The 27887-nt window shown below is 35.1% G+C and overlaps 1 protein-coding gene across 2 annotated transcripts; it reads left to right on the forward strand.

The window, feature by feature from the left end:
• Nucleotides 1–63: 63 nt before the first annotated feature.
• On the forward strand, nucleotides 64–27849 carry ATG3 (autophagy related 3). Of its 2 annotated transcripts, none has more exons than XM_027582914.1 (13): nucleotides 64–204; nucleotides 464–536; nucleotides 4506–4547; nucleotides 8171–8220; nucleotides 11145–11215; nucleotides 12859–12966; nucleotides 16412–16461; nucleotides 18672–18753; nucleotides 21936–21970; nucleotides 22454–22609; nucleotides 23401–23528; nucleotides 25679–25747; nucleotides 27618–27849. In XM_027582914.1, the coding sequence occupies exons 2-13, from the start codon at nucleotides 465–467 to the stop codon at nucleotides 27697–27699; spliced, it is 945 nt and encodes a 314-aa protein (XP_027438715.1). In that variant the 5' UTR covers nucleotides 64–204; nucleotide 464; the 3' UTR covers nucleotides 27700–27849. The 2 variants fall into 2 exon arrangements, with proteins under 2 accessions (XP_027438715.1, XP_027438716.1); XM_027582915.1 differs by having other exon boundaries at nucleotides 64–142.
• Nucleotides 27850–27887: the final 38 nt, after the last annotated feature.

The raw sequence follows: 27887 nt of genomic DNA on the forward strand, positions 1-27887 counted from the left end.
GCCCTTTCTCGCATCACGTGTCGGGAGTGTTGAGTCACGTGAGGCCCAGGTGGCGGCGGAGCTACGGCAAGAGAGAGAAGGGGAAGCCGGAAGGGGCGCGAGTGAAGCAACGGGGAGAAGACAGCTCCCGAGAAGGCGAGGGGTGCGCGTGCGCCCGCCTCTCCTAACTCTCCCCTCGTCCCCACCGCCCTCTCTCGCGGCCAGGTGACACCTTGGCCCGGTCCGCCGCGAACTGCCTGGGTGGCGAGCAGCGCGCGCCCTGCCCTCGCGATTGGCGCCGGCCGCCCCTCCCCCTCGTCCGGTCCGTCCCGTCGCGTCCCGTCGCGTCCCGTCCCGTCCCCTCGGGTGCCGCCGGCCGGGTGCTGATGCGCGTTGGCGGCAGCGGGGATTTTTTCTGACTCCCGTCCTTTCCCCGGCTGTCCTTCCCGCCCCGTGGCGGGGCCGGCCGCTTCTCCGGCCCCAGGATGCAGAATGTGATTAACACGGTGAAGGGAAAAGCGCTGGAAGTGGCTGAGTACCTGACCCCGGTCCTCAAGGTAAGCCAGGCCGGGCTTGCCAGGGTCTGGTCAGGTACACGCTCAACTCCGCGGGGATTGAGGACCCGGCGCCGGGAGGAACACTGTGTTCTCCGGCGGGGAAAAGTGTAGGAAGGTGGTAAGGGTGGGACACGGGAAAGGGTGCAGCCCCACCGGAGGTCTTACCGAGCTGTTCTCTAGGGCTTTCGGGCTCGGAATTCAGGTAAACTTGGAGCGACGTTGTGTGCGCATTGCTGTCGCCACCCGTCAGAACCCGGCTCGTCTGGGTACGTCAAGTTGGAAGGTGGTCGGCAGCTAAGTAGATTTGAGAACGTTAAACCTTAACATTGGAAGTCTTTTAAACTTTTTAGTTTTGCTTATCTTTTTAAAAACGAAATCAGTGGTAGTAAAATGACATGTCACTATTTTCTTCCAAATTTCATAGAAAGTCTTTTATAATTAGTTTGATATAGTAAGTTGTGACTGAGCTCCGCTCTTGTTAGATTTCAGAGGAACATGGTGAATTGCAGCATTATCTGTCAATATCGTTGAACCCAACTAACAGACAAAACTTCCCTTTCCGAGTTTTTAAAATAACCGAAAACGATTTGGAAATCCTGTACTTCATTGATAATAGCAAGCAGCTTGATCCTCCTGTATTTACTTTTTTTTTTGCTTTGTCAATAATACAGCGTTTTTAAAGTAAAAGTTGTAACAGATTAGCTATTTTAACAGTGACTTTAATTTTCAGAGATAAATTTCTAGAAGTACATACAAGTTTTTATAAGTCTAATAAGTTTTTTATCATTGTAACTTTTTCCTTTCTGATAAGTGAGCAATGAGAATAAATGAATAGGGAGTTCTTGTTTAAGTGCTTTTATTTATTTTGCTTTCAATGAAAATTTTACAAATCTTATTGTGGGGATGAAATATCCTTGGATATGGTTGGTCTTTATAAGAAGTTATTCTAGTATGCTAAGAAGAATAGTGGATAGTTTTACTTTGCTCCCTTTCCATGACAAAGGGAAATGTTAGTCATGTACTTCTTTTAATATTTATTTCTAAGACTGATTTTAAAATGATACCTTGTTGGGCCAAGTTTAAAACAAAAAAAGAAAAGTTTATAAATGAAAATTCCAACTCTTGTTATGCTTATATATTTTTTACTGTGAAATTCTTTGTAATTAATATTAGTCAACTTTGAAATAATTTTGATGTTTGAATCAAATGATTCTTTTGCATGTCGTTTCTCAGAAACATGTCTGTCTAGATATGCAGCATTTAAATAATACACAATTGTTAAACTCTTTATAAAGTTTCAGAGAGAAAGAGTAAAAAAAAAGTTCCGGGGGCGCCTGGGTGGGTCAGATGGTTGAGCGTCTGCCTTCGGCTCGGGTCGTGATCCCAGGATCCTGGGATTGAGTCCTGCATCGGGCTCCCTGCTCCGCTGGGGAGCCTGCTTCTCTCTCTGCCTCTGTCCCTCTCTTTCTCTCTCTCCCTCTCTCTCTCTCTCTCTCTCTCTGACTCTCATGAATAAATAAATAAAACATTTAAAAATATATTTTAAAAAAAAAGTTCCCAAATTAAATATTAAACTAATGTTTCAGGGGCGCCTGGGTGGTTCAGTTGGTTAAGCATCTGCCTTCGGCTCAGGATCGAGTCCCGCATCGGACTCCCTGCTAGGCGGGGAGCCTGCTTCTCTCTCTGCCTCTGCCCCTCTCTCTCTCTCTCTCTCTGACTCTCATGAATAAATAAATAAAACATTTAAAAAATATTTTTAAAAAAAGTTCCCAAATTAAATATTAAACTAATGTTTCAGGGACGCCTGGGTGGCTCAGTTGGTTAAGCATCTGCCTTCCTCTCAGGTCATGATCCCAGGATCCTGGGATCAGGCCTGGAGTCTGGCTATCTGCTCAGCGGGCAGTCGTCTTCCCACTCTCCCTCTGCCTGCTGCTCCCCCTGCCTGTGCTCTCTCTCTCTCTGTCAAATAAATAAAGTCTTTAAAAACAAACTTCTGTTTTATTGGCCAGTTGTATTTTATCGAACTTATAACAGAATTATGTTTTGAGAAATCATTTTGTTTATTCTCCAAACTGAAAAGTGTTAGCTTGTCAGTATATATTTGTCAGTATGTATTTTCAGTAATAAGGAAAGCAGAATTATTGACCCTCTCCTTGCCCATCCCTGTTTACAGAGAGGATCCTTGTAGTTTCCTACTAGACATAAGAAGGAAAAACTAAATCCTTCAGAAAGAAAACAATGACTTATCCTAGCAAGTAGAAATTAAGAAAGTCATGGTACAGTAAAAACCAAATTCCTTACAATGATCTTCAAGCCTCTACTTGATTTGTAGAGGCCCTTATCTCAATGTAGCTTTGTTCCTTGCTCACTTTTACTTGAGCTAGTCTGACCTCTTTGTTACTCCGTGAAGTACTCTCTTGCTCAGGTTTTTGTACTCGGTGCACCACTTGCCTAAAATGCTCTTTTACAGCCTTGTGCCTTGTTCATTTTTTTAAGGTCTCTGCTCAGTAGTCACCTATTGGTGAAACCTTTGTTTTCTTAACCATCCTATTTATTTGTTTGTTTTAGATTTTTTTTAATTTTAGAGAGAGAGGTGGGGAGGAGGGAGAGAGAAACTCAAGCAGATTCCACACCCAACCTGGAGCCAGATGCAGGTGTCCAGGTTGATTTCATGCAGGTTGATTTCATGATCCTGAGATCAGACCTGAGCCGAAACCAAGAGTTGGACACTTAACTGACTGTGCCACCCAGGCACCCCTATTTTTTTTTTAAGATTATTTATTTTAGAGAGTGCGTGTGTGAGCAAGAGGAGGGAGGGGCAGATGGAAAGGAGAAGAGAGAGAATCCTCAAGCAGACTCCCCCCACCCCCACCGCAAGCATGGAGCCTGCCATGCCCTGGACTCCACCCCAGGACCCTGAGATCATGACCTGAGCAGAAAGCAAGAGCTGGCCACCTAACCAGTTGAGCCACCCAGGTGCTCCGCCATCCTATTTTAAGTAGCCATCACTCCCTCCACCCCTGACCAGTTTCCTAGCTGCCTCATTTTTTTCCTTGTGGTTTTCATTACCATTTGGCTTTTTCACTCCACTAGAGTTTAAACTCCTTATGAGGACAAGGCTGAGTTTGGTCTATTTTATCTACTCCTATATCCCCTACTTCAAATAGTGCCTGGCACATAGTGGTTATTCAGTAAATACTTGTTGAATGAATGATGTTCATCAGTGAATCCTTTCATTTTTGTAGACCGTACTACAAAATCTTAACATTTAACTTAAAATTTTGAAACATTTGGTAAATAGCGTCTTTGCTTTATTTTTTTTTTTTAAGATTTTATTTATTTGGCAGAGAGAGAGAGAGATGATAGTGAAAGCAGGAACACAAGCAGGGGAAGTGGGAGAAGGAGAAGCAGGCTTCCTGCTGAGCAGGGAGCCCGATGCAGGGCTCGATCCCAGGACCCTGGGATCATGACCGGAGCTGAAGGCAGACGCTTAACGACTGAGCCACCCAGGCGCCCCAATAGCATCTTTGCTTTAGAGGAGAGAATATTGTATCAATATCTTGGAGATAATAATGGGAAAGGATTAAATGATTTATGACTTCTAGATTTTCTAGTGTTACTCAGTTGAAATGAGATGTTGGAGATGTTGGCTGAATAGTAAAGTTTCCCTAAGCATTTTTAAGACATTTTTACTGTTCTGTAAAATAAAGATATTTGGTCATTTCAAAAAGTCATTGTAAGGCTTAATGTTTTTCCAAAGAGCTTTGCTCTATTACAGCACTGATCAAATTGTAATCATTTTCATGTCAGTTTCCTTCATTAGACTTGTATATTTCTTGGAGTCAGGTACCAGTAATAGATTCTTTTTTGTATGTGCTCTGTTGCCTGGAAGGGTGCCAGACAAATACTTGCCCACAAACATTTTTAATTTGAAAGTGGAAAATAATATGTTATTTTTGCTTTCTTTAGGAATCAAAGTTTAAGGAAACAGGTGTTATCACCCCAGAAGAGGTGAGTGTTAAAGACATTCTGAAGCTATTATATTTTATATTTATCTGGATGGTTTTTTGGCTTTATAAGGTAACATCTTAAACTTTAATCTTTATTCTTTTGACTATATTAGCAATTTTATAGGGATTTCTACTTCCCATAAGAGAGGATGTAACTTCTCTCTGTTTGCCACTTCTCATATTTCTCTATAGTTCCTCTTTATTTAGAAATTGAGGTGGGAGAGGGAATGGAAAAGATTCTGATGGTTGTTTACCCTTCACTCATATTTGTGTTATATTGAGGCTATACAGTGGGCTCTGTGGTGTTTGCTGTTGTCTTGCCTCCGTCTACATCAAACATGAGTTTTCGTGGCTTTTCATTTGGAAATTTTGGCTCTCTGCTTGGATATTAAATTTTCTTTCAGTATTTAGCTTAAATATTTTATTGCTACATACTTAATGCTGATTTTTTTCTCACAATTCTTTCATTTTTTCTGTTAACTAAGTAATGTTGAATCTTCTTAATACTGAAACTGATGTCTGTTTTATAGACGAGTTGTATTTTATTGAACTTTTAAGATAGAATTATGTTTTGAGGAATCATTTTACTTGTTCACCAAATCTATATAATAAAAGTGTTCTCTTTCCTTTAGGTAGTTTGTTTTGTTATCCTTAGAGAAATAAATACTGTTCTAAACATCCTTTTACATCCCAGTTTCATGAATAGTTATGGTTGCATCAGACATATTTTTTAGTCTTAATAAATAGCAAAGAATTTAAGTTTCACCTTTAATTTTCATTAAAAATACCACTCATTGGCAATAGAATTTTACTTGTTGTATTGAAAGAAACATTTTGAATTGGGGCATATTTTATGATCTGGCTATTGCCAGATCTAAGACCTCAAGCTTAAGAATTAACTGATCTTTTAGTTTTCAGTTGTGATGGAATCTTTTGAGTCCCAAATCTTTGTGAGTTCTGAGGATGGTGCACTGAATTGATCTTTTATCTAAAATTATCTTTATTTTTAATGAAGACACATGGTGGTATAGAAAGAACATAGGGGATTTGCCTTCCAGACCCATTTCTTTTAATTTCTCCTTTTCTGACTTGGGCAAATCTAAGCCTTGACAGGCCTCATGTTTCCTTGTTTGTAAAATGAGGGATTTTAGTAGACATTCTCTAAAAGACCTAGTCCACCTTAGGCATCATGAGTTTAATACCTTGAATGCCACATAAAACTAAGTTTTGATATTGATTTTGATATTGTTAACTTTCTTGCCAAACAGAGGTGTAATTTAGACTTGGCTCTTAAAACTATCTGAAATCAGGAGCAGGGATGAAAGTATGCTGTTCTTCTTGTACTCTTTGGCTTTATCTGTGGGAAGATGCCTAATTGGTAGATAGATGGTTGGAGTTAGAGATGCAAGTCTGTGGTTGGATAGACTGAAGCTGTTTTAAAACAGCTGCTAACCATAGAATGAATAACACTTAACTGTATCATTAAGTGTTTTATGAATTTCCTCCTTTAAAAAAAAATGCAAGGCAAAACTAGCTTAGCTGGGTACCAACCACATAATGCTGGATTGAGATAGAGCACAGTTAGAGGACTGAGTTAGATTAGAATGAGTCTAGAGGAGGAAAACAAGACATAATTTGCTTTGGATAAAAGATCTACTGAGGTGCTCTATTTATTTGTTTTCTCTTACTGTTTCTGGGCTTCTGGCTGTTATCCTCCAGCTCTCTCTGTGTTTTCATTGAGAGCTGTTGGAAGTATTGTGTTTAAAAAGAGGGGTAGGCATTATCTAATACAGAATTGCCTGACTAAAATTACTTTGATATACATATGTATGACTTAAGTAGAATATTAGTAGTAGAATAGCTTGAAGGATAAAGTTGCTGACCAAAATGTTAATAACTGGTTCTATCTTGGAGTTATTCAGTATTGTATAATATTTAATCACCGAGAGAAAGCTACTGCAAGGGATACTGAGAATTGAAAAATTTGAGTCTGCCTTACATTTTGTTTCATTTGAACATATGAAGCCTGCAATAATGACCCCTGTTAAAGAGGGCAGATATACACATGTACTAATTATCTGTGCAATTCTATATTCTTTTATAGTTTTTCTTACCTTCTAGTGTTTTGTTATTTAAAAAAAAATTTTATTTTTTAAGTAATCTCTTCACCCATTGTGGGGCTGAAACTCACAACCCAAGATAGAAGTTGATGCTCAACTGACTAAATTGCCAGGTGCCCCTATTATTTTTTTAATAGATGCTACTGGAGGTGCCAGAGAATAAAATATTAGAGTCTTGTGACAAGGCAATATCATTAAAGAATTTTTAAATTTTTAACTCTTTGTTTTGCTTGCATTTTGTTGAATTAATACTTTTTTGGTGGTGATAAATTAGTTCCTGGTAACCACAGAGTTAAAGGTAGCATTTGGTTACAGTGACCTAAAATGCTTAAAACTTTGGGAGGGAGTATTGGTTTTATTTGGGTTTTTGTTTTTACCTAACTAGTTGAAATAATAATAAGATTCTTTGAAATACAAGAATAGAAACATTTGAAAAGTTGCTGTTGGGAATATGCTGCTAAATCTTGTTAATGTATCTTCTTGAAAGAAATTACTCTTAGAAAACTTATTTTATAAAATTTTTACTCTCTTAAATGAAAATAGAGTATTATATATAGACATTCTTTTCTGAGACAAACATTAGGGGACTAAAGATACTGTATTTTTTTGCTGTGTAATTAACCATGAACAATACATGAATTTAAGTTAGAGCTATTATGAAATAGAAGTAATTAGAAAAGTATATGTGTGCATTGCCTGAGTTCGGACACTGCAGTTATGCTTAAGAGACTTTCTTTCATTTTCTGCTCTCAAGAATAAGCAGGATTTCTGTCTTACAGTAAGGTCAGTTCATGCTCATGTATAATGGAAATTCTCAAAAGGTTAAACTCTTTCTTCCTGAGTCTGTTTTTGATTTCTGAAGAAAAACAAAAACTGTTGCTATGTTCAGCCTGCCCAGAAAGTCTAAGGTGTTAGAGGATTCAATTTCTTAACTGTGTTGGTATTTTCTGAGTCAATCCAAGAGCTTCTAACTTTTCCCCATTGTTTGGCATTACATTTTTCACTCTTGTTAACGTGAAAAAGAGAGAAATGTGCACTGTGAGGTCATAAACTCCTTACATCATAGGTCTGTATCTATTCAGTAATTTTTCTCAAAGATCTTAATTGAGTTTTAAGCCCCTAGCAGGAATCTGTCTTCATCTTATTTATCCATAAAATGGTTTTGACATTTTAAATCCTGCAGTGTTACCTTTATTCATTTCATAATACTATATCCTTTTGGCATTATTTAATCCAATGATAAAAATTGAATTTAAAGTAAATAAATAGCACTCAGTGTTTTTTCTTGCAAAATTTAAATTTTATGGATGTAAAAAATTTTCTGGTTTAATAATAATCAAAAATCATCAGACTAGTAGAGCAAGTTTGGTGCTGTTTGCATTTGTATGATTATTGTGTGATTATTACACAGAATGATCATTTTGGTATTTTATCATCTTACATTCAGTGATGTTCAATTTTTCTTTTTCCTTTTTCTTTTGTATTCCTTTTAAATTCTAAATAGTTTGTGGCAGCTGGAGATCACTTAGTCCACCACTGTCCAACATGGCAATGGTAAGTAATCTTGAGTGAGGAACAGAAATTAGTAAAAGGTATGACTTTATAATTGTGGCAGTTTGCAAAATGGATGAGGGCATGAACTTTAGAATGACCAATTTAACTCTGTTCTAGTAGATTTTTCTGTTAAGCAGTGTGCCAGTGATACTTAAGGTAAAATAAAGGCTGACAAATTGGCTGTTAAACCTATTTTGTTTTGCTCTGTTAGAATAAAAGAGACATTTTTAAGATAAATGCCTTTACTTTTATTCGTATTCCCTTTCTCTGTAGTATCTAGGTCTGATTTTGTGGTGGGCCTTTAAAAAATCAAGAGTTTAATAAATTTGACCAGCACATTTTTTTCAAACTAAAATGTTTACTGAATGTTTTTATAACATTAATAAATGCAGATATTTTGCAAAGTCTTAGGTTTTTTAATCATAAGACCTTCTATAAGGTTCAAAAGTATGCTCCCACTTTAGGAATTAGTTGAAGGGGAAGGTTCATGATACTCATTAAAGGCCGTAACTGGAAATCTGCTGGTAATAGACTTTTTACATTTTCGTTTTTTTCATTAACTTTTTTTATTGTAAAAGTTAATTTAAAAAAAGTAATTTAAGCAACTTAGCAGATCTCATAACATATTTTAAAGATTCTGAATGATAAGAGAATGTTTTAAAACAAATGCTGTTTCATTATGTTTAAGTACTTAGGGTAAAACCACCTGACTGTGGCTGAAAAAGTGATCCCAGTACTGGCAGAGCTATTTTAATTAGGCTAGAATTGTTTTGGAATTATCATCTTGTTTGGATATAAATGGTTCAACTTGTTATATCCTTTTTTCTTTTTATTTTAATTCCCTTAGTGACACTCTTTCAGTTGTGGTTGAAAGGTACAGTTTTAATTTGGGAGCAGGGTTTCTAAAATTAATAAAGTTAGAACTGATAATGTTTTCCTTCATATAAATGGTTAAAACTATTTTAAGCCGAAGTTGGAACTCTCTTTTATATGTGGCCTATTCTCTTCTCAATTTTTATATTTGACTCATAACCAAAATAGTTTTACAGCTTTTCATCAGTTGCTCTTTATCTTTTAGAACACTTTCTTAATGTACCAAGAAAGGCCAAAATGTCAGGTTCATTTATTTTTATGCCCTTGTCTTCCTTATGTGTATTTCTGTTTCATATTTAAAATTGAGTTAATATCATAGCAGCTCTCTGATGATTTAGTAAGGGTGATTGATTTTTTTAAATTATAAATTGTCTTAAAATTATATTTAGCTTTGTTCTAGTCTATAATTTTTATGTATTTGAAGTCAAATAGGTGTATAAAATTTAAAATAACATCCATTTTATAAAAGGAACTAATTTAGGATTTTCTTCAATATAATAGATACACATTTCTTCAGGTTTCTTTGTGATAGTCCTTATTTGTTTAATTAATTCAGACATATGATTTATAATATTGTTACAGGGATATGTGTATATGGACAGGATCTTTTTTTATCAGGTAGTTTATAGTTTCACTTTATAAATTGTGATAGTTGAAATAATTTAGAACTCAGTTATACACTACTCCAGTGTCCACACTTCTGGCTGAACTACTGGGGCCAAAGGAACAATTCATTTTATTTATTTATTTATTTAAGATTTTATTTATTTGACAGAGAGAGCACAAGTAGGCAGAGTGGCAGGCAGAGGGAGAGGGAGAAGCAGGCTCTCTGCTGAGCAGAGAGCCCAGTGCGGGGCTCCATCCCGGGATCCTGGGATCATGACCCGAGCTGAAGGCAGACGCTTAACTGACAGCCACCCAGGCGCCCCAGGAACAATTCATTTTAAACCAGTGCTAGAAACAGGTTATTTCCATGTTATAGTTTCGTGTCTACAAGTGCCATCATGACAGTATTGTATATTCTTCACTCAGAACTTCAGGCATTGCCGTGTCATTATTGAATTTGACACTTGAGAATGGTTTTAAGAAGCCTAGAACGCTACTAAGATAGTAGGTCATTTTCTGGCTTTATCTTGTGCTCATATCTATGGTTTAAACTTTAGACTGAAGCTTTGATAAAAGGCAGTAGACTCCAAATTTTTGTTCAGATGTTTGTGACAGATAACACATGCCACTCCAGCTCTGGCCAGTTCCATTAGGTGACCCACAGAAGATCTTTGAACAAATTCTTAGTAAGATGGTCTAGAGTAGTTATGAAAAATCAGAAATGGTATAGCTGGTCTGACCCACAGAGAGAGTAGTGTTTAAGAGCAGGAGCCCTGGATTCACTTGCTCTTCTATGTTCTGGTTTCCTGACCTTGAGCAATCTGACTTCTTTAAGCTAAAATGGGGATATTAATATTACTCACCTCTTAGTGTTCTGAGGAGTAAATAAAAATAATGCGTGTTAGAGTTCTAAGTCTTAGTAAACACTCAAAGGGTTTTTTTTTCTGTTTTCAGTCATTATTTTTAATATCATCCATCTTGTAATTCAAAGCATCTTTTCTCTCCATTCCAATTTTAGGGATCTTGCCAACCACCTACTTTGTTATGTAATGTCCTACAGATATTTTTCTGCCTCTTCTTGATCTGAAGATGAGCAGTACTTGAGAATTAAAAGTCTTGAGATTATACTCCCTAGGGAACAACATTTTCTTTTTGTTTAGAGGCAAACATAATAGTTTCTTAATAGTTCTATATTCTGTCTTTTTTGTCTAATATTTAATTTAAATTAGGTCTCTCTGCATATCTTAGTACATTTCACTTATAATGCTGTGCTCTTCCATTCCCTAACATACATCACTTAATGGCATCCTTCCAAAACTAGTCCTAAAACAATTTTCTCAGGAGTGTGGATTGTATAGTTTTGATATTTACATGTGGTATCTTCTGTTCTGTCTTTGCCTTTTAAAATAGTTCTTGTATTTTGGTGCTTTTTGCTCTTTTTAAAGGGCTACAGGGGAAGAATTGAAAGTGAAGGCATACCTACCAACAGGCAAACAATTTTTGGTCACCAAAAATGGTAAGAATTACGTTGCATATATTAGTAAATTTTGCACAAAGAACTCTATTAAAAAAAAAAAAACGTAGCATTTTTTTAAAAGTTGGTTTTGACAATTTATTTATTTGAGAGAGAGAGAGAGCAAAAGAAGCAGGGGGGAATCTCCAGCAGACTCCTGCTGAGTGGGGAGCCTGATGTGGGGCTCCATCTCAGGACCCTGAGGTCATGACCTGAGCTGAAACCAAGAGTTGGATGCTTAACCGACTGAGCCACCCAGGTGCCCAAAACCTTAGCATTTACTGATCTTAAGTTATGCTTGAAGCCATACAGAAATGTGGAAATTTGATGAAACTCTGGGTTTTCTATTGCTAGATTATTTTTTTCCATATTTCATTTTTACCTACTTCCTTTTTGTTACTACTTTTTGCCAAAAAGGTCTAGTTTTAAGATGTGGAGGGAAAGGGCCCAAGCAAATTTGGAATTTGGAATTTTAATTGCCTTTTTTAAAGTTGGCTTCATAATTATAAACTTTTTGGTTGATTTTGATCTTCTTTAGACTTAAACATTTGTCTTGAAAAATGAAATTGATACTACCTTTGACATTTAAAAGTTCCAAGCTAAAGATTGTGTCTTTGAAAGATTGCCTTTAGGAACAAAAATTTTTTTGAAACTGCTAGTTTCTCATTTATGAAGTTAATTTTGAAAACAGCATCAGAAGATTGCTATAGTCCCTATCTAATCACATAAAGTGCATTGATTTTTGTCCTAATTTATCTATTACAGAAAGGGAAAATATGTATAACAAATCAGTGTTTTTCTTTCCTATAGCATATGTTTTATTAGAATTGATCATATCCCTTTTTTTTTGTCAAGAGGTTAATAGCCATTTCATCATGTTTTTATATTATAATTGTTAAGTTTTAGGCTTATATGAATAATACCTGTTAATTGACACATATACTATATGAAGAACTTGGCTCTGATATTGTGTAAGATGGTAAAATGTATCAGTTAGTGAATTTTACACTGGCTTATCCGTTATGAATAGCTGGAACTTAAGAATTATGAAATACATATTAAAAGTTTCTATAGCATTGCAAACTGGAGGTCACCTCTACCACCCCTGAGAATGACAGGTGGTGCCTTCCTGTTTTGAGAGTAAAGCTATTAAAATAAGGTATTACAATTCATTAGCCTGAAGTTGAATAATGGTCTGGCTCTAGCCTGCTGTTCTTCACAGACCATCAGGGTGGGAGGATGGGTTAGCCTGGTGATGGGTATTAAAGAGGGCACGCTCTGCATGGAGCACTGGGTGTTATACGCAAACAATGAATCACGGAACACTACATCAAAAACTAATGATGTAATGTATGGTGACTAACATACCTAACTGTAACTGTTATGTAACATAAAAAATTTAAAAAAAAAAGGAATACATAGAAAATTTCCAGTAGAGCCTTTCTATTTGTGTTCTAACAAAGCTATTAGGGAAAGATAAATGTAGTCATTAATGTGTCTATGGGCTGCTTACAACTCTTTAATCACTTTTATTAGAAGTGAAATATAATATTTCCTTAAAATGGACTAAACTGTCTCTTTTTTCTAATAGATTTATAGGAAACAGATTATGTGCTAGTAACTGTATTTGCCATTTTTTTTTATAGTGCCATGCTACAAGCGGTGCAAACAGATGGAATATTCAGATGAATTGGAAGCTATCATTGAAGAAGATGATGGTGATGGGGGATGGGTAGATACTTATCATAACACAGGTAAGAGGAAAATAGAATACAATATATTTAAATTGTTTTAAACGTTTTTGCAATCTTTTATTACAGTGTTTTAAAAACAACAAAAACAGGATACATAAGGTACAGTTGTCCCAATAGACTTTTATCTGAAAAGAAGCAGGAAGACAAATTGGAGAAAAAAAATGCCCTTGGAGTATACCACATTTCTATAGTACTGCTACTTCAGTTGCAAATTGAAAATACCCATATCATTTTATTTATTTCTAAAGAAAGAAAGAACTGCATAGGCATACTACTTTGCTTTAGAATTCCTTATTTACTTGTCATTCCATTGCTGGATGATAAGCTTAGGAACAAGAACTATATATATGTTTATTTTACTCAGAGAGCTGGCATTTAGAAGTATTTAATATTTATTTGTTGAGTGACTGTAAGAGGATTGTAAGGACCACACTCCTTAGGTAGAGAGTCACTGTTGAATCCTCAGTATCTGACATAGTATCTGGTACAGAAGTTGTTCAGTAAATTTGTGTTAAAAGAATTGACTAAATTCAAGCCTTTTGTAAGTGTATGTTTGCAGAAGTTGTTTGTAAGCCTGAAGATTTTTTATTTCAAGTCCTAAAAACCTATTTTGCCACTATATTTATATAACTGTGTAAATGCAGATTAGCATATGCTGCTATGGCTATATTAACTTAGCCATGCTAACAGCTATAGCAGCATATGCTAATCTGCATTTACATAGTTATGTAAATATAGTTACATACAGTACTATAAATTAACGATAGTACTTAACTATTAATTATAATTATGTAGTTATATAAATGCCATTTATGACTTAGTTTTAATAAAGAAAATGTGTTCTAAGTTTAAAAAAGTTTTCTCCCACGAAGTCCTAGAAAGTAGCAGGTATATCAGAAGTAGTACTTAGAACAAGGTTTCTCAACCTTAGCCCTACTAACATTTTGGGCTGTGTGATTCTTTGCTGTAGCATTTTCTGTACATTGCAGAATGTTCAGCAGCATCTCTGGTCTCTGCCCACTAGATGCCAGTAGAATTCACCCAGTTATGATAACTCAAAATGCCTCCAGACAAGGCCAGACATTCCATGAAGGGCCAAATTGCTGCCATTGGCTGAGACCCACTGCAGTAGTCAGAGAGCTAAGTAATCTGCACAGGAAAAAATACCTTGTTAGGTCAGTTTTCCCTCTACTTTTAAAAAGGGACATTGTCGTGTGTTTATGATGATACAGGCATAGATTCAGGACTTGGGCTTCTTGATTTGAAACTTGTTTGTTTCTTGATGAGTTGAGTGTTAATGTCAAGGCCTTGAGAAAATAGTGGATTGAACTACTTTTTAAAACGATTTCAAAAATCATCCTATTTCCCCCACTGAGAGTGCTGGTAGATGGACTTCTTTATTTTTTGATCTTTCCAAAATTGTTCAGCTACTCTGCTTTAGTTTTCCTGTGGTGGAAGATGTGGGCAGCACATCTGTAGGAAATTGTTGACTAACTAGAGCCATTAGTTATAGCACTGTGTTTCTGATGTCAAGTAAATGACTTATTTTGATGTCTGGTTGTATTCAATTCCATAATCACTAACTCAAAATCTAGGTGCATATTTACAGACGCATTCATTACGGAGATAAGTAGGTGTCAGTATGATTGGATTGATGAAAATCTATTATAGAAATTCAACAACTGAAAAAAGTTTTGCCCTGCTGGAGAGAGATCCTTAGAATTTTAGTTTAAACTATATTGTGATTTGATTAAAACACTGCTTCCAGTTGACTTAGAAGGTCTTGTGCCTGGTTCCTTATTCACCTCAGTTCTCTTTGCTTCATCTTTACTTCTCATAGGTTTCTTTTATTTCTCTTAGCCCTTGTATTGGTCATGGTTCTCCAGAGACACAGAAAAATTGTTGTATATATGGATATAGGTATATAGATATAGATAGATTTATTTTGAGAATTGGCTTACATGATTGCAGGAGCTAGCAAGACCGCAGTTTATAGGACGAACTGGCCAGCAGGCTGAAGACCCAGATAAGGGTTGATTGTTTCAACTCAAGTCTGAAGACAGTCTGAAAGCAGAATTCTTTCTTTTTTCTGAGCACCTCAGTTTTTCCTTATAAGGCCTTCACTGATTGGATGAGGCCCACCCACATTATAGAGAGTAATCTACTTTATTCATTTGGATTTAAATGTTACAATCTAAAAAATACCCTCACAGCTACATCTAGACTGGTATTTAACTGAGCATCTGGATACGATAACCTAGCCAATGTTACCCTCATTAGAGTCATTTGAGCTTTTCTTTACTTTGCCAGTATGTCCTACTTTTAGAAGAGTCTAGTTTAGTGGGATACTACTACATTATTATATTGGGATGGATTGAAGAGGTTTATTTTGTTTGTATCTAAGTACTGGATTCATTGATTTGTAATACCAGTTCAGTTTGCCAAGATTTGGATTTTATTGTTATGAAATAATCATATCTTTTATGTAGTAATTTGTAGAAAAACTATGAAGTAAAAGCTTTATGTTAGAGCTGTGGATTGTGACATTTTCTATTAGTGAAAGTAAGTTATTAAGTTTGGAGATGTTGAACAGATATATAAAGGTTTTAGAAGATTAACAAAGGGACAAAGCTTATTTTGTATGTAGGGTGTTTTTTTTTTCCCTCTTTAGTGTATTTCATCCTGTTGAACTATTGAATTAAAAACACTGACATGTATTTTGAATTAGAAATATTAGCTGACTTGTGGTGCCCCTTCTTCATAGTGCCACTTTCACTGAGACAAGTAGGTTCAAAGTAGTTGCTTAATGAGGTGTAGTGGACAGAACATTGAACTACAAGTTAGCACATGTGGATTTGAATCCCAGCTTCTTCACTAACTGTGAGACTGAAGTTACTTCATCTTCGGAGAATTCATTTCTTCATAGGGAGAAATGATTTATTAATTACCTCAAAGGACAGTGTTTGTAAGGCTGAAGCTATGGAAACAGTAAAATAGAAAGCCCCATATAAATGTGGTGTGGTATGGTATTACTACTTCTGGATGTCCTAGATTTCTGAAACAAATAACATTAATATCTTCTTGAGAAAATTTCAATGTGGTTTTGAATAAAAATAAATATAAGTCCTATAGTCTCCTAATGTGTTCACTCTGAGTATGAATATGTTGGATAGAGACTCACACTGGGAAGGTAAATGAGGAATAGTAAATGATCAATAGAGTAGAATAATTCATGGTAAAATATCACATTGGTATTTTTTTTTTCAATTTGAAAAGTGCTTTTGGTGTTACTCCTTTTAGAGTTCATTTGTAAAATGCTACTAACATTGTCTCTTCCTTTCAGAGAAGTTGTGAGAATTTAGGTAACTCTAAGTGTTTATATGTTGCATGAATCTGGTAAATAGAAGATGTTTACAATTTGTTATTTTTTTTTAATTTTAAACAGGTATTGCAGGAATAACTGAAGCAGTTAAGGAGATTACATTGGAAAGCAAGGTACTGGTTAATTAGTTACATTTCTAAATTTAATGACATAGTTATTTGCATATATATATATATATTCTTCTTCAACGTGATTATTTTCAAGCTTTTTAAAATTCCAGTTGTTTTTTTTCTTCTCTCACTTTCCTGTATCCAAACTACTGCTGCCCAATGCTTATTTTCCTTAGTCTGATACATGGTTAAAAAAATTTTTTTTGAGATTGTAACTACTAATTTTCACAATTGGGAAGGCTACTAGGCTAGTTTAAAAGAAATAGCTTTTTATTCTTAAATGTAAGTACCAGATGTTCTGTAAATGGAGGTTTTTGAGGTTTATGTACTTGCTGATTAGATGCTAATGATATCTTCTTTAAATTTTATAGTTTCTTAATTTACTGCTATTTTGGGTGGAAGTTTTTGTTTTTGAAAATTTAAAGGTAAACTTTAGTTTAACATCATCCAAAATATGTATTTTGACTGAGTGGAAGCTAAATCAGTTAGGTTTTATTGAATGATTTATTGTGGGGAGGGAAGTAAAAATCTGTAACTGGGTGGAATTTTTCTGATTGAAAATTTTCAGTTAATTCAAACTGTATTATATTAGCTTTTCATTTCTAGAGAGAAAATGATTGCAGTTGTTTTCATATATTTATATTTGTTTGAAAAGAATACAAAATGCCTTTACCCTTATCTTTTCTTAATTATTTTTTAACAGGTCTCTTAGAGGTTAGGATATTTGGACAGAGTAATTGAGTTTCTTTTGTCCTTATAAAACATTTACTATAAGCGTTACTAGTTTAGATACTCTCTTTTGTGTGTTTTTGTCATTTGGATCTTTTGGGATTTATAACTGGGTCTTAACAGGAAGTGTGAAACTAAAACACGTTTTTTGGTTTTTTTTTCAAGTACAATTTTATGCTTGCTGGGGATTAAAAGTTCACTTCATTGGCCTAAAAATTCATTCTTTTGAAATTCTACTTTTTGGAGAATTTGAACGACTAAAGAGAAATCACCAAAATGGCTTTTGCTACTTTAGGAAATCTTGTTTACTCCAGCCATTAATTGTATATGCATCACACTTTGGGAATGATAAATGGCAGAGTAGTGTGGATAGCATTTTTTGATAGGTTTATGATAATTAAAGAATTTTTTTAAAATGCAATAATGGTTAATATGGTACTTGGTATCCCACTTAACATCCTTATGTCAGACTAAAAGATTGACTACTTAGAATAATGTACAACTTGAATGTCTTTCCTGTCATTTCCTATTTAACATAGAATTTACATTATTTTTTATAATTTCTTATAATACTTGTTGTCCAGACCCAAGTATTAATCTTTCTTGTTGATTTCTACTGTATTCTACTGTTTCAGGTATGATCACCATAACATCAACATGATTAAAATTTCCCTTCATGATCAGTTTGTTAGATATTCGCTCATCTAATAATTATCCAGATACTGTCTTCTAGTTTCACATTTTGGGTGTGGTAATGATAAGTAATTTAAGTAAAAATTAAAAGTAATTTAAGTTTCTAGTGGTAAATAGAAGTCTTCTCTTAAGTAAAACTGTAAATTGGGTGAACTAGATGTCCAGTTTTTTATACTTTACTACAATGACTTCAGATTTTTAGAATATTGATTTTGTAAAATGATAATTATATATTAGGCTTGTCTTTCGTTAGTATTATTCTTTTATTCTAGTGCAAATATAGCTTAAAAATTTAACTGAAATCTTACATGTTATAATAACTAGTCTGATAATATTACTTAATTCATTCTAAAATATTGTTAACAAATTAGAATATAATGTTTGATTTATAATAATAAGTTGAACTTACAAATGTATTGTGATTTACATATATACATTTTTTCTCCTTTAAATTATATGATAAATTTTAACTCTGAACCAATTTTCTAATACTAATGAATTTGTTAAATAATACTATTTTTTGGAAGTGCAAAAATCATTAAATTTAGCATAGATGATTCTTGGTGCTTCTATGATACTTTTTATATTTTTCAGTCACAGCACTTAGCACATCACTTTTAATATTTGGTTTATGGATTTGTCATCTCCACTGGAGTAGGAGTTTCTTGAGGATAAGAACTGTCTTTACCACTCTTATTTTCACAGTGGTTTGCACTGTGCTGACACATGAGTGTTCAGTGTTTGAACTAATGGACATATTTAAGTGACTTTAACTATAATTAATTTCAAAGGACAGTATAAAACTTCAAGATTGCTCAGCAATATGTGAGGAGGAGGAAGAAGAAGACGAAGGAGAAGCTGCAGATATGGAAGGTATTTATGTTCTAGATTTTCTTTAATCACACTAGAATGTTGATTTTGGAATATTTGTAATTTTGACGTGGATAAGAATTGTACTCCATTTTTAGATTTTAACATTTAATAGCCTAAAGAGGATTTTATTTAGTTTAAATTTAGTGTAGGACGTACCTTGGTCTTGGACTGTTGGACTTTACTTAAGACGTAGTCTATATAGCATTATTTCTAGTGGGATACATCTTAGTCATAAATCTTTAATGCAGTTAAAAGTTCGAAGATATAGATTCTTAAGCTAATTTTTTTTTTTTTAAGATTTTATTTATTTGACACAGAGACACAGCAAGAGGGGGACACAAGCAGGGGGAGTGGGAGAAGGAGAAGCAGGCTTCCCACCGAGCAGGGAGCCCAATGCGGGGCTTGATGCAGAACTCGATCCCAGGACCCTGGGATCATGACCTGAGCCAAAGGCAGACTCCTAAGGACTGAGGCACCCAGGCACCCTATCTTAAGCTAATTCTTAAAAACTATTTCAGAGCAGAACAGAGTTTGCTCATGTATTATGTATTTTCTTTCTTTGTTTTGACCAAATACATAGAATTTATGGTGAGATAGAAATGTTTAATAGTATGCAATACTGGAAGATGGTGCCAAGTGGAGCTGAAGCACCATAAATAGCAAGTGGTGTCTGCTGATGAGGTGATGCATAGCCAAATTGCCAGAGTAGCCATGACTCAAAGTACCTTTTCTTTTCTTTGTTTGTTTGCTTGAGAGAGAGAATACAAGTGAGGGGGAGGGGCAGAGGGAAAAGGAGAAGCAGGCTCCCCGCTGAGCAGGACTCAAGGCTCAGATCCTAGGACCTGGGGATCATGACCAGAGCCAAAGGCAGACACTTAACCAGCTGAGCCACCCAGGCGCCCCTTAAAGTACTTTTCAGTTTTGTTTCCTAAGTTACTTTTAAGCCCTCATGAAACCTGGCTGTATCTGTTCCTGAATTCTAGTAAGAGTTTTGTCCTTATTTTTATGGTGAACTCCCATCCTTTGAAGAAATCAAAATGAGTTACTTGTAACCAAAATTGCTCACAGCAACCTCACATACCATCTCTGTGATCAACTTTATATCTAAACCTCCAGTACAGATCTCCTGAACTTCAAATGTACTTGTTTATTTTCACTTGCACGTGAATGTCTTATAATTGTCAGCACCACCTTCTTGCACAAATACTTTCTGCATTCCATTTATCTGAACTGTGTACAGTTACCCAAGCTGGGGTGGAGGGTAGGAAGAATACTATGAGTAAAGCACTGTTTTTAGAGTACAAGCTGTGGGACTGCCTTAAATATCTGACAGCCTTTTATTGTGTCTGTTACATTCCCTTGGAAAGAGCTGAAGAAAAAATTGCTTTATATGGAATTTTGCTTAAAAAAATAGTGTTGATGGTATAGCAGGTAATATAACAACAATTAATATAACAGGCAATTTTCATTCCTTATTCAACAAACATTGGGCACTATAGTATCTACATATCAGGTACTGTTCTTGGTGCTAGAAATAAAGCAGTAGACATGATTTTATGGAGATTATATTCTAGTTATGGGAGACATAAAAAAATGATAAGCAATCTATATGCTATATTAGATGGTTGTAAGTGTTAGGGAGAAAAATAAAGGAGGGGGATGAGACAGAGAGTCTTGGGGAAGGATGAGTGTTATTTTAAATAGGTTGGTCAAGAAAAACCTAATTGAGAACATGAGTTTTAAGTAAAGCCTGGCAGGAAGTGAGTGAGCAAGCTATTTGGCTATCTAAGGAAGAGTGCAAAGGACCTGAGGTAGGACCTTGTGTAGCTTATGTAAAATACTGTGAGCAGGGGCGCCTGGCTGGCTCAATCAGTAGAGAATGTGACTCTTGATCTCAGGTCATGAGTTCAGGCCCCACATTGGGTGTAGAACTTAAAAAAATAAATACCCGTTCAGAGAGGAGCAAGCGCAGAGGCAGAGGAGTAAGGCGTGGAGTCAGTGAGATAACCTTGGGACCAGATCATGTAGGGCCCTGGCTCGAACTCAGTGAGATGAGAAGCCATTAGAGGGTTTTTCTAAGTAGAAAAGAACTTAGAATGAGATTTAACATTTTAACAGAATCACTGTGAGTGCTGTATTGAGAACAGATTGAAGAGGCTTAGGGACAATAGTTAGGCTATTTTGATAATCTAGGCAAGAAATGATAACACCTTGGGCTCAAGTGGTAACATTGAAAGTGATGAAAAACAAAATTCTGGACATATTTTGAGGGTAGGATCAAAAGGATTTGCTGCTGAGGGGGAGTAGCATGAGAAAGAATAGTCAAGTGTGACTCCAAGGAATTTTGACAGTGTCTGGAAAGGTGTCTTAACTGATACAAGGAAAATTACAAGACCAAATCACTTTGGAGGGGGAGTTTGGGAGTTCAGTTTTGGATGTGTGCTGTTTGCAATGTACGTTAAGTCATTCCAGTAGAGCCATAAGTAAACAAATATCCAGGTTTGTAGCCAGGGATAAATTTGGGAATTATTAGCATTTAAAGCCATTAAGACTAGATGAAATCATCAAAGGAGTAAGTGTGGATAGAGAAAAGACAAGGTCCAACAACTGAGCCCTTGGTTACTGCAGTGTTTAAAAAAGTTGAGAGGAAGAAGAATCAAACATAGAAGATAGTAAAGGAGAAGCTAGTGAGGTGAGAGACAAAGCCAGGAAAATACAGTATTTTAACAGCCAAGGAAAGTGTTCAAACAAGGTGGGACTAAATCATCCAGATGGCCCTGTGAGAGATCAGTTAAGATGAAAACTGAATTTACCCCTGAATTCAGCAACATAGATGCCTATGATGATTTTAATGAGCACATTTTATGCAGTTATATAAATAGCCATGTGTATGCGATAGAGTCACCGAGTGTTCTACAGTATCATTATGCTGTTCAGTATTGCTAATAATAGGCTGTAGCTTGGACCAGGTGTTGGTTGGCAAGCTAACTTTCTCTGGCTCTGTCAGTTAAAGAATCTACTGCTTTGGAAGTGTAAAATTAGGTCCCTTATACCTATTCAGTATCTTCAGTTAAAAACAAAAGCAAAAGCCCAGGTTTTGAATGATAATTCTGAAGTGATACATAATTTGGTTTGGGAAATTTTCTTGAACTTGATTAATCTTTTGTTGCTTTTTATAACAGAATATGAAGAAAGTGGATTGTTGGAAACAGATGAGGTTTGTAAATTGAGTTTTTAGTTAACTTTTAGTGAGTAAACTTGGGGATTAGTATTCCTAATAGTATCTTGATCTTTCCAGTAAACCTTTATTTATATGTTTGCATTGGTTATAGCATATAATACTTTAGCTTTGGCTTTTAAGTTCTGTTTGTTTTTGAAAAAAATATAGAGTGGGGAAAAATATTTTCTAAATTGTCAGATTCATACTGATTTTATTTTATTTATTTATTTATTTATTTATTTTAAAGATTTTATTTATTTATTTGACAGAGACACAGCGAGAGAGGGAACACAAGCAGGGGGAGTGGGAGAGGGAGAAGGAGGCTTCCCATTGAGCAGGGAGCCCGATGTGGGGCTGGATCCCAGGACCCTGGGATCATGACCTGAGTCAAAGGCAGACGCTTAACCACTGAGCCACCCAGGCGCCCCTGTCAAATTCATACTGATTTTAATGGGTGTAAATTTCTCCCCATATTGCCAGGCTACCCTAGACACAAGGAAAATAGTAGAAGCTTGTAAAGCTAAAACTGATGCTGGAGGTGAAGATGCTATTTTGCAAACAAGAACTTACGACCTTTATATCACTTATGATAAATATTATCAGACACCACGACTATGGTTGTTCGGCTATGATGAGGTAAAAACAAAATATATTTTAATGTACATGTTTTAAATTGTTGGATTTAATTCCTTTGTCATTTGGTCTGTGGGTATATATTGTGGCCTAAATTTGAGAAATCATTTGTTTTACAATTTCATGATTAATACTGAACTTGATTCTTATTTTGAAGAAACTATGAATTATTCAGTGTGACAGTAACACTACAAAGAATCAAACAGAAATAATCTGTTACATATTTATTGCTTGGTCCCAGAGGGTTATTCCTTTAAAATATAAGGTAAATTAAACTTTGTTGTATTAAATTTGTTGGGTATTAAATTTGTTGAATATACAAGGCATTTACAAAATGATCATATTGGCATGTGTATTTTTTTCTTTAAGACAGAAAACCCTTTTTTTAATTCATTTACTTAAAGGATAACTGAAATAAATTTAACTTGTTTTAACCTGTCATTCTTATGATTATGAATGGAAAGCAAAAAAAGTGAAACAAAATAGACCCAAAATATGAGTTTTAAAGTTACAAAATGCTTTGACAGCCATAAACTTGCTTTTTTGTGGGATCTTTATTGCATTAGATGGTGGCTGAAGTCATATAGCATTAATGTACAGACTCCTCCTCTCTCCTCCCTTTATTGGCATAAATAGATTGTAAACTCTCCCCCAAACAGTCTGGTAATTCTAAATAGTCTGGAATTCTATATTACAAGTGATGTGGGAGGTGGGGATAAATATATTTTAAACATGGAAGTTTAGGTCTAAAAGTTTTTAAACAGTGATTTCAAAACATTTTTTTATTGTTTCAGCAAAGACAGCCTTTAACAGTTGAACACATGTATGAAGACATCAGTCAAGATCATGTGAAGAAAACAGTGACCATTGAAAATCACCCTCATCTCCCACCACCTCCTATGTGTTCAGTTCACCCATGCAGGTAGGTGGGTGGTGGGTGGGTGTGGGTGTGTGTGTGTTGTGTGTACTTCATGGATTTATTACTTGGGAATCTGGAAACAAAGTGCCCTAACAGAATAAAATATAATAAGCAAGTACAGTTCTATTTTGTCTTTCTTAGAAATGTGCTTAAATGTATAAGAAAAAGGAAAAGGTCACCAATTTATTTTTTTTAATTCATTAATATATTTTGCTCTCTTTGTGTGCTTAATTATAGTATAGATCTTTGTGATTTTACTATTTTTAGCTCCAAGAATAACTTAGAAGATGCTTTTTAGATTTTAAAAAGTACCCATCATTTAGACATGGTTTGCTCTGTTGTGATGTAGCCTTCTATGAGTGTGGAGTATGAAGTTATCCTTGTGTTTTTCTCTGTGACCTATTTTTCTCTTTTTATTGGTTAGTGAAGAGAGATGTGTGCAGAGTTCTCTTTTCCTTTACTCTTCAGTTGAGAGATGTTCAGCCCTACTAAATCAAGTGCATTTTATAATTTGGGATTTTCTTTGTATTACTGTGTTTCTTCAGGGCCAAATAAGTGGAGCTGAGTCTGTATGCATGATTTGTTCAGTTATTTCTAATGGGTAGCTTTCACAAAACATTGAGAAATTCTGGTAACAATATTTTTGAGATGAAAGCTTTAGTATTCCATTGACTAATTAGATGCAACATTCTAGTTTTTGAAAATTCTTTAATATTTTCTTCTAATTTTTTACAGCCTCTTGATTCTCAACCTTATTGTATAGAAAGCCTAGTTCATTTTTCCAGTTTTTTTATGTCAAGAGTTGTTAATATTGCTAACTGAAAAGTAATTCAGAAGTCATTAGTTTCAGTTTTGTATTATCTAAAAGGTTTTCATTTTATTTTGTCAGCTCCTGTGGTGGTTTGAGGTTTCAGGACAGTGCTTATCAAACTGAGGCATGTCTCTCTCTTGCTTGTAAATTTTAGTCTAGAAAAGAAATAAGTAGTTTAACTGGTAATTAATGTTAAACATTTTAATAAATGACTGTTATGCAATGTAATGTAAATAGGGCAAAAAAGTTGGGGGTCTATAAGATGAGATTTCAAGTACATTTTAGGCCTTGCCATGGGCCATCTCAGGTTATGTTTTTGGATTCTCAGAGCTAATACTTTTACTCACATCTTCTAAATTGACAGCCTCTGTCATGAAGTTTATATTTATAAAAATTGAAGGAGCATTATTTAAGCCAGTGTATCTAAAAGATCATTCTTTTGTGCACTGCCTTTTTTCTCAGTTCATATACTTAGGCAATTACTTTGATATCAGAGGAAAGACACTGGTTGTCTATGAAGAGATTTGTGGATTGGACAAAAACTTCAGATAAACATATTTCTTTATATAAAGCCAAAAAATTATTTCTAAATAGAATCAGATAGATGGTGCCTGGGTGGCTGTTGGTTAAGCATCTGTCTTCGGCTCAGGTCATGATCTCGGAGTCCTGGGATCAAACCCTGTGTCAGTCTCCCTGCTCAGTAAGGAGTCTGCTTCTCCCCTTCCCTCACCATCCCCACATTCTCTCATGCGCTCTCCTCAAATTAAAAAAAAAAAAAAAAAAAATCAGATAAATTTTTCAGTATGCATTAGGACAAATTAAAAATATGTAACTTGGTGACTAACCAATTTAGCTTTTTTAAAACCCAATTTAGGCTTATTCTCTGCTAAATATTTGAATAGTCAAAATCACAGCATTATAAGTACGTCTGTTTTTTTGATTAGCTGTTCCATGTAGCTTTTTTGAATTTTCCTGGTCTGATTCTTGTTTGTTTGTTAGAGCAGAGAGCCCTTGCTCTTCAATTAGACCCTGGCATGATTTCCCTTTCTCTAGCTTTCTGCTGCCCTACCCCCCCCAACTCTTTTCCACCCCTGTTATAGGAAAACTAGTGCTATTGTGTTTTGACTACCATAGCTCTTAAAATTTAGCCTGTGTTCCAATAAAACTGTATATGACTCTCAACAATCTGACTTGTTGGGGAGTAGGGAGAATATTTTATAATTATTATGTTAAAATTAAATCACTGACACTAATAAGGTAGATTTCTTCACAAAAACTTACTTTTCCAATTTTGATCCAATTGATCTATGCTAATAAGATTTATTTGTTCTTTTGCTTTTAGGCATGCTGAGGTGATGAAGAAAATCATTGAGACTGTTGCAGAAGGAGGGGGAGAACTTGGTGTTCATATGTATCCTTACCTATATATGTCATTAGTGGCATATTGGCTCCTAGGATTTTTTTTTTCCTCTTTGGGAAATGTTGGTACAACGTTAGTGCCACAGAACCTATAACTTGTTTTAGCTGCTCATATGGGAAGTCTAAGTAGGAGTCTTTATTTGGAAAATGTTACATTGTGATAGTTCTGCTTTGTTCAGTTGGTTAGCACATGTCCCTGTGTACACCAGTCAGCTCTGCCTTGTTCCAGAGCCTTAGATCAATATGTACTTTTCTAGGCAGCAGCTTGCCAGTTGCTTTTGTTTGTCCAAGAGGCAATGGCTAAGAGCATGTGAATATAAAACTATTGCTCTTGATGGAAAAGAAACTCAGTGGGCATAATTTATTGATGAAAGAAGAGTAACCTACTAATTTACAAGATAACACATGAGTATCTTTTCCCTAAGTATATTTCCAATTTAACTGTTACAAAAAATGTGCTTCCCATCAGGTAAAGTTAGGTTGTGTCATTCTAAGGTCTCTGAAGCAAAGAATTCAGCTTAACAAATAGGTTAATTAAAAAGTAAAGCACACAAAGTATATTTCAGATATTCTTAAAGTATAGTATTTTTATTTTTCTCCAGATAAAAGCACCCTTCCTATATCTTATATGGTTTTCCTACTTAGTTCTCTATGGTTGACAAGAGGAATAAACTAAATAAACTGCTGGACCCTGAAATACATGTACCCATAGCATGGATTCATCAATAGCAGCCAAAATCAATGATTTAAATGCCAAATAGTTTGAATTAATCTGGTGCTAGATTGATGTTACACTTGGTAGTTCACACCACTCAGTGTTAGATGTAGACTGAGGGGTCACCGCTGTCTTGGAATTACAGATAACTTAAGAATTGCTAATAAAGTGTGTTCCTCAGAGGAACACTGGTCCTATTTGGCATTAAAAGAAACCAAGAACTTTTAGGGGGAGACGAACCATGAGAGACGATGGACTCTGAAAAACAAACTGAGTGTTCTAGAGGGGAGGGGGGTGGGAGAATGGGTTAGCCTGGTGATGGGTATTAAAGAGGGCACGTTCTGCATGGAGCACTGGGTGTTATACACAAACAATGAATCATGGAACACTACATCAAAAACTAATGATGTAATGTATGGTGATTAACATAACAATAAAAAATTAAAAAAAAAAGAAACCAAGAACTTTTAGTCCAAACCAGATTTACTCCTGAAACCCCATGATGCATAACTTGAGTGTTCATCTCTCTTATAGGCGAGGTAGCAACTTGGATGACTCTGTGTTTAATAATTGACTCATCAATTCCCCCAATAAAAATTAAGCTTTTAATATATCCAAGAACAGTGGAACATAGGGAAAAAAATCAGGATTTTATTAAAGACAGTCTGTTGTAGCAGATTCTATGGCAAGTACATACACTAACTTAAAATCAGTCTTTACAGAAGGTTTCCACTTTATTTTTTTCTCTTTTGCTTCAGTGCTTTTATATTCTTTACCCTGCCTTATTTTCTAACATACCCTAGCAAACTAACAGGCAGTAAAGGAACCATTTCCCACTCATTTAAATATGAACAACCTTGTCCTTATTTTTATATCAAAATAATTGGGCTCCTGTGAATTCATACTTATCAGGAAGTTTGACATTCAAATATTAAATGGGAATGGGTCAAGCAGTCTTAAAGTTCTAGAGAACCTCATGTTGAATAGAAACAAACTTGCATGAGTGAATTTTTTTAATATACTTGATTTAAGATTTTGTCTTACATATTTTTTCCTGAGAAATCTTTGCTTAATAAGGATAATTACAATGTTAGCTTAAATCATAGTACCATTTACCAATCTGTTTTCCTTAGCTAAAGACCTTTAGGTATCTTCTAATTTTCTTGAAGTTTGTACAAGCTGTCATTCCAACAATAGAATATGACTACACAAGACACTTCACAATGTAATGGAGAGAGCATAGAATCTATCCTAATTATTGTTTCTGATTTTTAAACAACCCATAGATGTGACCATTGACCATATTCACCAATATGTACAATTTCTCTAATAAAGAGACTTATATGTTTATGCATTAAATAAAAAAAGTTCTACTACCAGACTTATTTGTTTAATAAAAATGACTGTAAAGAAACTG

Source organism: Zalophus californianus, chromosome 1, assembly GCF_009762305.2.
Source record: "Zalophus californianus isolate mZalCal1 chromosome 1, mZalCal1.pri.v2, whole genome shotgun sequence".
Taxonomy (NCBI): Eukaryota; Metazoa; Chordata; class Mammalia; order Carnivora; family Otariidae; genus Zalophus; species Zalophus californianus.